Source organism: Lagenorhynchus albirostris, chromosome 7, assembly GCF_949774975.1.
Source record: "Lagenorhynchus albirostris chromosome 7, mLagAlb1.1, whole genome shotgun sequence".
Lineage (NCBI taxonomy): Eukaryota > Metazoa > Chordata > Mammalia > Artiodactyla > Delphinidae > Lagenorhynchus > Lagenorhynchus albirostris.
In genome coordinates this window covers 100392470-100405062 of record NC_083101.1, presented here as the reverse complement: position 1 = coordinate 100405062, position 12593 = coordinate 100392470, and the positions used below count along the sequence as shown (strand labels likewise).

The 12593-nt window shown below is 52.9% G+C and overlaps 1 protein-coding gene across 1 annotated transcript in view; it reads right to left on the bottom strand.

The window, feature by feature from the left end:
- SLC25A37 (solute carrier family 25 member 37) overlaps nt 1–9831 on the bottom strand; it is a 43705-nt gene extending 33874 nt beyond the window's left edge. The window contains exon 1 of the mRNA XM_060155680.1: nt 9507–9831. Within this exon, the coding sequence (XP_060011663.1) occupies nt 9507–9722 (216 nt within the window). The 5' untranslated portion in view covers nt 9723–9831. The remainder of the gene's footprint in view (nt 1–9506) is intronic.
- Nucleotides 9832–12593: the final 2762 nt, after the last annotated feature.

The window sequence follows — 12593 nt, the reverse complement described above, 5'->3', positions numbered from 1 at the left end:
GTTCTACCACAAGAAAGGGACAGGCAAAAGGGCTGAGAAAGTCTCTTTGTGACCAAGATACAGTAGAGATTCCAAACGCTCAGCAAAACAAAAACTAGCATTTGTTTCATAGCAGGTTTTAAAGCACTTTTTCCCCCACATCTTTTTTAAAACAACTGATTCATTCAACCAAGAGTCACAGAAAACCTTTACGTATCCCCGGTGGCTAAGTCAGAGGGGGAGAAGGTCTAGGTCTTTGCATGCCATGCGAGGTAGTCCAGGTTTTATTCTGAAGGCAACGGGGACAGCTAGGGGAGTGTCAGGTTGGGGGGAGACACCAGTGGATGTGAACTGAGACAATGGGCTGCCCCTCTACCCCCTCAGGCCCCTTGCAGGCTCTGCAGCACCGTGGAGAACAGGCTGGACTTTCCATTCCAATCGGCTAAACTTACCCCTTTAACACGATCCTGGTTTGATAATAAATACCATGGCGTGGCGCCTGCAGAGAGCTTTATGCTTTTTAAACTGTGTTCACTGCAAACCTGGCTGCACTTTCTTCCAAGATCCAGTAAGTAGATCTGAAAGGTGGGCAGGATGGGTATTGCTACTCTTCCCTATTTAAGGAGAGAAAACTGGGAGTGTGCAGGACTAGCTAGGAAGGATTTGTGGGAATTCATTCAACAAATATCAGTACTTAACTGAGCACCTACTGTGTGCCGGGTACTGCTTCTGGCAATAGGAACACACCAGAGAACGAAGGCGTAAAACATTCCTGCCCACTGGGAGCTGACATTCCAATGGAGGGAGACCATAAACAATGTAAATAACATTACAAATATGAAGAAAATAGTAAACAGTATAAATAATAAATATGAGGGAATTCCTTGGCAGTCCAGTGGTTAAGACTCTGCACTTCCATTGCAGGGGGCACAGGTTCGATCCCTGGTCAGGGAACTAAGATTCCACAGGCTGGGTGGCACGGCCAGGAAAATAAATAAATAAATAAGTATGAATTAACAGTATTGTGTGTTATAAGGTAACACATGCTGTGGAGAAAAAGCAGGGCCGGGCAATAGGGGAGTGTGGGTGAGGGGAGGGGAGGGTTTGTTCAACTGTGACTCCGTGATCAGGGATGTCTGCCATGTACAGGTGACAGCTGCTGAGTCCCCTGAACCAAGGTAGAAGCAGTAGGAGGGAGAAGAAAACAAATTAAGAGGTATTACAGATGCAGGAGTGGACAGGTCTTGGAAGCGTACGGGGAGAAGGGGAAGGGGGGCAGAGGTGGGGGAAAAGCTGAAGACCATCCCCAATTTTCTGAGGGAGGGGGCCCAGGCCAAAGGGCAGGCCAGAGGGGAGGGCAGGACGTCCATGATGGACACCAAGACAGCCAAATGGACATGTCTTCAAGGCAACTGTTTATCTAGCTCCTAGAGAGTCTGGACCAGAGACACAGAGATGCCATCTGCGAGTTATCAGGACCCAAGCAGAAATGGAGACGTGTCCCGAGGAAAGAAAAGAAGGTAGAGGGCAGAATTCTGAGGAAGACCAGCAGGCTGCCTGTCGTCAGAGGGGCCAGGAAAACGATGGCTGGATTTATTAGGCCAGGAGATCACTGGCACCCTAATGCCAGCAGAGCGACGGGCGCAAAAACCCAGAGAGGGTCGGGGGGTGACGGGGGGGGAGACTGAATGTCAACCATCCTTCTCTAACATTTGTTATTTTAAGGGCACGTGGGCTCAAGGTGAGCTGCCTGGGGTTGGTTCGTTATTTAAGATGGGAGAAGTACGGACTGGACGTAGAAATGCTTCTAAGAAGGAACCCATGGTGGGGTGGGGCTGGGAGGGGGTATGCTAAGGATACTGGAACCGGGTTACTCATGAGACAGCTGACCACAATAACTACCCCCATGACCTTTATTGAGAACTTCAATAAGCAAGAGCTTCACATATGTCACCCCACTTAATTCTTTCAACAACCCTGTAAGGTAGGTCTTGGGATTCACATCCACACTCTGCAGACAAGGAAACTGAGCTTAGAGAGGCCAAGTAAGGCGGCCCAGGTGGAGAGCCAGGATTCAAATCCAGGTGTATGGGGTGGTCCCTACACGTCACCCTTCCCCCGCTGATTCCCCTTACAGGAAGGAAGGACCCTCTTACCTTAAGATAGGAGGAGGGAGGGGCGGGAGACGGCAGGCTAGTTGGAAGGACTGTCACAGGAGAGCCTGACTGGGGGCCTGGTTCCTCTATAAACAGGGAGCGAGATGCCACACTGAGGCTGGGAGAAGGAGGGGTGGGGGTCTGAGAAGCAAGATGCTCTGAAGCAGCTGCTGAGGACAAAAGCAGACCGACCAGAACACGGGAAAGGACAGTAGATGCCATTCTGCTTCGAAAGGGCGTGAAATCCCAAATTGCTCTCGTTCTTGCAACAAAATTATAGTGATCTTTCCTGTCTCCTAGAGATCCTGCCCCTCCCTTCTTTTCCGTCCTCCTTCAGCGGGAGGCGCTTTTCTAAAAGGTGGATTTCGGAGTGGCGTGGAGTCCAGCGAGGAGTCCTCTTGAACTTCTGTCCGGTTGTCTGTGTCATGAACACCCAGGCCGTGTGCTGATGCCCAGGGCTGGGGTCTGCTGGAGGAGTGGGGTCTGCTGGGGGCCCGCAGAGGCCTGGCACACGGGGCAGCAGTGTGGTTTTCTCCCGAAGGGCTCGGCTGCCCAGCGGGTGGTGGGTTGTTAGGGATTAGGTGTGGGCAGGCCAGCGTTGGAAGAACCAAAGGCAGAGAAACTGCGGGCCCGGGAGTGGCTGCAGGGATGGGCTGAGGAAGCCAGGGATGCGCTCAGAGGAGAGAGAGAAGAGACAGGAGCCCTAGCACAGTGTGACCATGAGAAAGCTGTGGCCAGGCTATGAGACGTCTGAACGCACGATTTCAGAGGCGGAAAGGTTCTGGGTCAGGACAAGGCCCCGTGGAGGTAACAGCCCTCGATCTGAGCAACGTAAAGAATGGAGGGATTTGGGTGTTCGTTGGGTGGTGGCCAAGAGGGGACAGTCTCAGGATGATGATGGGATTCAGGGTAGAGGAGTGGTCTATGAGCCAGACGCCAACATTCAGAGAACGAGGGAAAGCGACTGGATCACGTCATTGATGATGACCATGATGAACCTGAGAGCTCCCACCTAGGGGACACTCATACACGGCAGGTTCTGATAAGCGCAGTAAGGACTCAACGCTCACAGCCACCTGGGACATCAGTACCATCTTGTCCTTTTTTTTACAGGTGGGGAAACTGGGCACAGAGGTGGATGAAGAAACTTGCCCCAGGTCACACCCAAGTGGGAAGCAGGACCTAGTCCATGCAGTCAGGCTCAGGGGCCCCCGCCCCTACCCATCCTGCCATCCCAATAGAGCAGGAGGTGAGTGGGGACAGAGAGAGAAGAGGGATGGACACTGGTGGAAGTGGATGGCGGGAGCCTCAAAGGGGAAGGAGCAGTTGATAAGGGGGGTGATGAACAGCCAGAGGGCAGCAGCCCCAAGGCATGTGGTTTGAGGCGATGGGAACCATCTTTTCTTGAGAGGCTTCAGGGAAGTGGGGGTCTCAGGAGAAGAGCACCGGCAGGAGGAAGGAAAACTCAGTGAAGATGTAAGGGAGCCTGTTACACGGAACTTCCATGGGTTCCGACGGGAAAACAAGGGAAGAAGGAAGCAATGGAAAGTTGGTTCAGGTGAGAAAAAGCAGGAAGAAAATTTGTGTCTGCATTTCACAGATAAGAGAACTAGACCTCAGAAAAGCTAAGTGTCCTGCCCAACCGGTTAAGTCCAAGACTGGGACCTGAATTGCCCCAAGATAGTTCTCTGAGGGTGAGAAACTGTGGCCAGAAGGAGCTTGAGGGCAGGTTTGCAGTTAAAGAGACAGTGATCGGATGCAAGTCTCCTATGAAAAATGACGGCAGCAAACATTCCAGGTGGAGGCTGGGAGGGGAGGGCAGACTTTCGGAGAAGCAGAACTCAATGAAGATTAAAAACAAAAAGAAAACTCTCTGAGAAGGAAAGTACCCCTTGGGTACCAGGGGAGAAAAGAGCCAGTTCTGGGGTTCAAGAGGGACTACCAAAGGCTTCCTTGAACACAAGCAAGCCAGTTCATCCAGTGGGTCAGGGAAAGTCAGAAGGGGTCCAGAACCCAAGCCTGTAAAAGAAGAAAAGTGGGACTCAAGTCTGGAGATTGGTCACCGCCCCCAAGAGCGGTGGGATAAAAGTCCTCTTCAATGAAAGGGCCACAGATGGCTAAAAGGTGCCCAACGGAAACCAGGAAACTATGGAAGGCCTACTCCACAGAGCCACGCCCTCCCTTCCACATGACACGCCCCCCCACTTCATGTGCACACCCCCCTACCCCATGTGCACACCCCTGTATGGCTTAAACAATGTAATTGAATCTCCCCAATTAGCCCCAAGTGCCTCCCGCTGTTAAAAAGCTGAGGCCGCCTTGACTGCCAGCTATAATCCTAGGGGCTCCCCTCCAAGCCCTTTGCTCTAGCCTCCCTCTCCCCCACTTCTGGGCAGAGGGGGCCCGCAGCCGGCCGGAAAGTGGCCACATGGGGGCCAAGCGCTGATCTGGGACCGCCTGAGATCCCTTTTCCCACTCCTCCAGCAGACCCCAGCCCTGGGCATCAGCACACGGCCTGGGTGTTCATGACACAGACAACCGGACAGAAGTTCAAGAGGACTCCTCGCTGGACTCCACGCCACTCCGAAATCCACCTTTCAGAAAAGCGCCTCCCGCTGAAGGAGGACGGAAAAGAAGGGAGGGGCGGGATCTCCAGGAGACAGGAAGGATCACTATAATTTTGTTGCAAGAACGAGAGCAATTTGGGATTTCACACCCTTTCAAAGCAGAATGGCATCTACTGGAGGGTACTTGGTTTCGAAAGCACTGGAGTGGGTGGGAGGGACACCGGCAGCTGCCTTCGCCCCCTGCCCCCCACCTCCCCAGAGGACCCTAGCAGTCAGCTTGCACTGCTGGGACCAGGAAGGATGAGCAAAGTCAGAAGTGGAGGAATGCAGAGCCTCCTGGCACCTGCCTGGCTCGCTGCTGCTGCTCGGAGCTCAGCAGGGCCGGCGACAGAAACCCCCAAGGCCAAGCGAGGTTTCTAACTGGCCCGGCAGCCACCAGCTCCTAGAGAGAAGGCTGAGCCTTAACCCGCTCGGCCAGCAGTCAGTGCCCTGCCATCGGGCTGCACCCTGGCGGGGAAGGAGGGCTTCCCCCAGCAGAGCTTGAGGACTGAGTTTCCCTGACAAGCAAAACAAGAGAAGGGCTGTGAAAGGGTCAGCGGAAGTTCCCTCGCTTCAAATCTTTCCTGTTTCCTTCTGCCCCGGCTTTCGCCACCGCAGGACTCAGCATGGTCTGCGAGCGGTGTGCCTAATCTGGTTGGAATTTCCTCCTCCACCCACCTGGCATTCTCCCCACAGCCCTGAGCGCTCCCGATCAGGGGTTCTCACATCCACCCCAAGTGCTGGTCTAGGCGACCACGCCACTGGCCCCTCTGGAGCACCAGGGAGAGGCTCACGGTAGAGGGGCTGCAAAGCCCCAGTTGGAAAGGAGCAAGTCGTGGCTACCCTTTGGCGAGAGCCCTATGGAGGCCCCTCGCTCGCTCCCCTGGGACCAGTACGGGGTCCCAGCAGCCTGGCCCTTTATGGATGAGTGAGTACTCATATGCCACCAGCGCGGGGACAAGTGACAGAGGAAGACACAGGAAAGAGGAGAAAAGTTGCCCAAAGTCTTCCAAATACCCACTTAATAATCACAGGCTGTTGACTGCTGGAGCTCAAGAGGCACTAGTGATTATGAGGTTCAGTGTTTTTCTGACGTTTTTGCCCATAATCCCCAGCCAGAAGTGCACTTTACACAGCCACTCAGGGAACACACACACACACACACACACACACAGCCAAGCAGAATTTCATGGAGCGACACTGCTCCTTACCGCATGCCACACGTGCCCGTGTTTTGTACTCGCACCAATCTGGCTTTTCAAAAATGTTGCTCCCGGGACTTCCCTGGTGGCGCAGTGGTTAAGAATCCGCCTGCCAATGCACGGGACACCGGTTGGAGCCCTGGTCCGCGAAGATCCCACATGCCTCAGAGCAACTAAGCCCGTGCGCCACAACTACTGAGCCTGCGCTCTAGAGCCCGCCAGCCACAACTACTGAGCCCGCGAGCCACAACTACTGAAGCCCATGTGCCGCAACAACTGAAGCCCGCACGCCTAGAGCCCATGCTCCGCAACAAGAGAAGCCACCGCAACGAGAAGCCTGCGTACCGCAACGAAGAGTAGCCCCCGCTCACAGCAACTGGAGAAAGCCCACACGCAGCAACAAAGACCCAATACAGCCCAAAATTAATTATTAATTAGTTTTTTAAAAAAATGTTGCTCCCACTGATGGGTCACCACCCAGTTTGAAAAATGCAGATCATTAAGGTGACATGGTGGGGGGGATGGGACTTCATGGGAAAATGTATGTAATGTTACAGTGGGAAGCATTAGCAAGGCTGACCTATTTGCACTCAATGACCCAACCTAACAGCTCACTGGGCTCAGAAATGAAAGTGACCACCCCTGAGCACCATGGTTCACACTATCTAGGAGAGAAAAACTGGAAAAAGCAGGCCCATCCAACACTCTCACTGAACTTTACAAGAACAGGTTAAAACTGTGTGCCTTATAAAATCAAAGAAAACTTTTTTTTTTTCCCCTTTCAAGATACAACTTACATTGATTTGGCTTCAGGTGTAATACGTAAAGAGGACGAGTGGGGGCTTCGCTGGTGGCGCAGTGGTTGAGAGTCCGCCTGCCGATGCAGGGGACACGGGTTCGTGCCCCGTTCTGGGAAGATCCCACATGCCGCGGAGTGGCTGGGCCCGTGAGCCATGGCCGCTGAGCCTGCGCATCCGGAGCCTGTGCTCCGCAACGGGAGAGGCCACAACAGTGAGAGGCCCGTGTACCACAAAAAAAAAAAAAAAAAAAGAGGACGAGTGTTCTGTGTTCATAGAAAGGGGGACAGGTTAAAAATGGGAAATACTGAACTGGTCCACAGCCTCCGTTTTACTAGTGACAAAACTAAGACACAGAACCGTGCCTAAGGCATGAAACAAGTTAGGGGCCGGGCTTGAACCCCAGCCCAGGGCTCCTGATTCAATTACTCACAGTCTTCATCTTCCCAAATATTTAAGAAGAACACAGTGAAGGTCTCCCCAAGTAGAGCATTCCCGTGACTGAAGCATATCTCATGTTGGACACATGACAACCATGCTGGTCTTGGCACACGTTGGCACTCTGCCACAGCCTCACTGTGGTCACATAGTGGGGCTCATACCACTTAACTCTGTGCCTTTCATCCCTGCTGCAAAGTGAAAAGAGTAATCCAAGAAAGTTGTAGCCAAAAAACAAGAGGGGCTTTAAAGCCAAACCTGCATGCTCAAAACCAGAAGAACCCCTAAGGGTTGTTATTCAGAGCTAGGATTATAATCGCAGAACCAAGAAAACCTTCCTGGTTAGTTAACCCAAGCCTTCATTTTACAGTCAAGCCCCACAGAATGACTTGCCTAGGACAGTAAGACCAGCTCCTTCGATCATACACGCCACGTTAACCTGGTCACAGGTGAAAACCAACCGCTACGGAAAGTAATACTAAGTACACAGTGACAAATGGATCAAAACAGACCAGCGTCCATGGGGCAGAAGGAGGGGCAGGGAGGAAACTAAACACAGATCACAACATTTAAACACGTGAGATTAATGCCTCTTCAGAGTGTCACAGGGAGCTCAAAAGGCATGACTGACTATTCGTAATCCTAAAGATAAGCTAAAATGATGCCCTGAACCAAACTCACAGCAGAGACCAAGGGCCTCAGAAGTGGTACAGGTCTGGTGCCTGCTCAAATAACATCTCCCTGCTCCTAACTTTCCCACACTCTGTCCAAGGCGCCTGAGACAACAACTTCAAACATGGGGAATTTTATTACATGTGAGGGATTCTTTCCTACACAAATGCCACCTGGTATCTGTCCAGGGTCTTTCCTGGAGCAGCTTCGGAAACCTAAAAGACAAGATCTCCCTGTGGCCTCTGTAACCCCGGCAGGCAAGGACCATTCCCTTAATTCCCCACTGGGATGCCGGAGGGAGAGAAGGGGTGATGGCTCAGTCCCAGCAGCACAATATAAGACTTGGGCTCACCTTACTGCCAATGCCCATGGTCTTCTCTCTGGACCCGTGTCTGTCCAGCCCCTGACTGCCAGCTCTGAGAGCTGCCCAGGGCAGGGAAAACCCTCTGCATTAGACATTCTGGCCTTCACGCCACTCACATGGGGCCAGCATCAGCAACAAGATACAGATGCTAACTGGGGAACTCTGCTGGGCCTGCCTTCCAAGATAACTGCCACCCGGAGAGGTCCCCAAATCACCCAAAGCACACTGAGGCTGGAGTCGGAGGATACAGTGGCTCATGAGCCCGGGCAGGCTAATCTGTTCACCTCTCTGTGCCACGGTTTCTTCATCTGTTAATCCCCAGGGTTGCTGTGTGTTTTAGATGAGTTCTGCCCACAAAAGTGCGATGTGTCAGTACTAGTGTTACTCCCCCTCAGCACTCTATCCCCTGGCCATTCGGTATCCTGAACAGGCTGACTGAGGTCAACTCAGGCAAAATCCGCCTGGCTAAAACTGCCTCCTTACAGAAATGCATTTAAAACTACCCGGGAAGTACCGGGCCAACCGAACCTCTATTACACAAACCGTAAGAAAGGCTGTATAGCACACGCTCTCCCTGCCTGCCCGCCTCCCTGCAACAAAATGAGAAGGCAAATGTCACTGCAAGTCTTACTGCCTCTCAGCGGCTCGACAGCCGGAGGGCGGGTGGCCGGGCCGGCCGGCCGGACCGGGGACACGTTCCTCGGCGCGAGCGTGGTTAGCGCTCCCGGCGGCGGGTCCCTCCGGGACAGCGCACGTGTGGGCAGCCTCGGCCACCCGGCACCGGCCGGCGGACGCCGCTCGCCACGGCTTGGACACCGGGAGCGCCAGCTGGAGCCGCAACGACCCGGGACCGCAAACTCTCCGATCGCGTGGCCAGACAGTGGTAAGACTGTGCAAAGCTGCACTGGCCGCCTCCCTCGGGAACCCCGCCGCCACCACCGAGGCCAGCGGCGCTCGCCACTCCTCCTCGCCGGCCGCAGCGCCGCCAGCAGCCCGGGCCGGGAACTCGGCGGGAGCGGCGGAGCGGGGCGCCGGCTGGGGCACCCTCGTGGGCGCGGGGGGTGCCCCCAGGGCCCAGGCGCACAGCGGAAGGAGCTGCGCAGCGCGCTCCTCGGCGCCCCGGCTACGCGCGCCAACTCCCGGTGAGACCCAGGAGATCCGGGGCGCCGCGGCCCCGAGGAGAGCGCGGTTTCGGAGAGCTGCATCCAGGCTGCTCCTGCGCGGGATGCAAACGCACGCGCGCGCGCTCTCCTCTCCGCTCGCTCCGTCCCTAAAGTCCCCTCGCGCCTCACCTTCACTGAGTCTACCGGGTACATGACCGAGTGCTCCAGGATCCCGGCCATCGCTCCGGCTGTCATGTGGATGGATAAGGAGACGCTGGTCGGCAGGTTCTCATAGTCCTCCGACCCGGCGTCCTTGCAGCCGCCGCCGCCGCCGCCATCTCGGCTGTCCCCATCCATCCTGCGCCCTCCAGCCTGGCTCCCTACGCCGCCGCAGCGTAGCTCCATCCGCCGGCTCCGCTGGGCGCGGGAGGCTGCAGGAGGCGGGCGGGGAGGGGGAGGGGGCGAAAAACTTCACTTCTTTAAAGTGGGAACCACCTCCCGGGTGCTGCGGCGCCTGACGCCATGGCGGGCTGGGGTGGAGCAGAGGGGCACCAATCACTGGGAAAGTAGAGGCCGGCCGCGGCCGCACCATTGGTGTGCGGGACAGTGGGGACCCGCCTCCCAGTGTGACGTCACTGCCCAGTGCAAATTTCCAAGCTACCGGATGGGGGCGAAAGGAGACGTTGGGGTGTCCCGGGAAGTTGTCTTACCTCCTGTTGGGGTGGTGCTGCCTGGTTTGGGGCAGTCGCTGGGGAGGGTCAGCCGGACCGTAGGGATTGGGCAATGCTTGAGGCTGGAGGGAGATTCGGAGCAGCGGAAAATCTGCCCCCAGAGCCGGGGATTTTGCAAACAGTATTGCTCAGCAAGCTTTGGCATTCCTCAGGCCTGGAGGGGGGAAGTTGCTGCGAACGTCATTTATGGAGCAGTTATGGTGGCTGGAGGAGGGGAGGGGTGGAGGCACACGTGGAGGTGGAGTGGAATTCTAGAATTGAGGACCCACTGCGCGATATGAGGGGTGCACCTCCTTTCGTGCAGCTCGAGAGCATGTCCCGTGGAGGGAACAAAGTGAAAACTCAAGATGCTGTGCCAGGCTGCTTCGTTGAGGAAAACGGCCACTTACTCGAATTTTTCTGTCTCACTGAAAACACATAATACATAGAGCAAAACTTGTGCCTCCTTATTCTCACCAAGAGGCTAAATCCACCCTGCCCTGGACCGGGCAATAAGTAGTCACCAGGATGGAGCCCTTCTGAGTAGGCGCCTTCAGCACGTTTTCCTGGGGCTGGAGGGACTTTAGAAGCCTGGTCTCACAGTAGGGTGCAAAGTGGCCAAGAGAGTGAAATCGTGCAGGATTGCATCTGCCTATCTTTAAAGACTCTAGTCTTCTCGATCTTAAACTCATCCCAAGCTATCTTCTTAAATAAAGTGTAACCCAGACTGTTTTATTTTAACCTAAATAATATTGTCTTTCTCCATCTGGGGGAAGGGGGAGTAATCAAAAAGTAGGGGAGTAACCTGCCTGTTTATCTAAGGCTCCCTGAAAGCATGGCAACTGCACATCTAAATGTGCATGTTCTGGGCTTAAGATTTGGCTGGAGCTGATCAACTTTTACTGCACCTTATCCAAAGAAGGCTTCTCTGGTCAGAAAAGCTGTGCCTTGAGATATGAAAAGGTGCAGGAGACCCTGAAGATGCTGCACACCCTCTTTGGCCTCACCCTGGTCCCAAGATTTGGGTCATAACAACCCAGGCAGCTCTCTGGGATTTGAGATTCAGTGATGCGAGGGATGTCAATAGAGTCTTCATGGCCAAGGGCACCATTTCCCCAATTTTGGTAGCTGCCAAAAGTTGCTCCCAAGACCGGTGCTAAGGATGGGCTAGGTAGAAACACGCTCTGTATTTAGTAATTGCTGGAGAACAATTTAGTAATTGCTTTTGCCAGAGGTGATTTTGAAGAAACGTTGGTCAAAACCTGTTGATACTCGTGTAAAAATGGATACCCTTTAACCAGTACATATTAACTCATCGTCCCACTTCAGGGAATGTGACACAACTGTCTGAATATGCATGACGCTCTTCAAAGCATTATTCATAGTAATAAATAATTGGAAACAACCAAAATGTTCAACTAGAGAACATTGGCCGAGCAAATTATGATACCTGTATTCATGAAATACTATGGGGCCATTAAAATTGTGGCTACGCAACGACATGGGAAATAATTATGATGCAATGTTATGTGAAAAAACAAAACAAAATTCTATGAACATTACATTCACAAAGATGTAAATATGCAGAGGAAAAGAGTGAAGTGGTTATTGTGATAGTGACATAGGATTAGAGGTATTTTTACTATATTTTTCAGACAAACAATGCTTGTATTGTTTCTATAATTGAAAAAAATGGAAAGAATGAAAATGGATCATTCTTTTTCAGATCTAATCTCCCAACGGATGAGAAACCCCCTGAACTCTGCAATGGTGATAGTGGTGAAGAAAAGTAAGCTTGTGGATGGTTAAGAGGACTCTTGGCACTTGTGAACATGCCCATAATCTTCAGGTACCTAAGACTTTTTTTAAATTTCATTAAACAAACGTTAAGCCAGAAGCATTTAGAAAATCTTTGGAATATTTATTTTGAATATTCAATATTTTTTCTCACCAATATATATGGTGGTTTGGTCCTCAGCGTCCACCTTAAACTTCTCCTTGTACTGTAGTGACCAGAAAATTTGAAACCACATTTCTCAGACTCCTTTGCAACTAGGAGTCTAGCTATAATTTATATTCTGCCAGTTAGGTGAACTAGGGAGATCTGGGAAGTGGAAAGCAGATAGAGACCACCTTCCTGCTGCTTTGAAGTTATACGCTGCCTAGTGAAATCATAGGGTTAGGAGCAGTTGGGGTGGGCAGTGGCTTGCCTGTTACAATAGCATTGCAGGGTCTGGACACCAAGTTCATGAATTTTGAGAGGCAATTGTGGCAGTGGGAGTGGCAGCAGGGATGGTGGCAGCACCATAGCTTCCACAGGTGGCCTTCACCTTTGAGGATGTGGTGGAGGTTCCCTTGGGAAGCCAATTTGGAGGTGTGGGTCTGAGAATCATCTCTGGAGTCCCCACCTAGGTTTCAGCTCTTCCTTCCCATCCAACAATATTCTGTATAGTAGCAAATGGGCATCATAATGAAGGAGGCTTCCCTAGATGTCAGAATGCAGCAGCCAGTCTTAGATCTCTGAGGAAGGCCTGCTTGCAAGGAGGGGTGAGATCCCAGACACCAT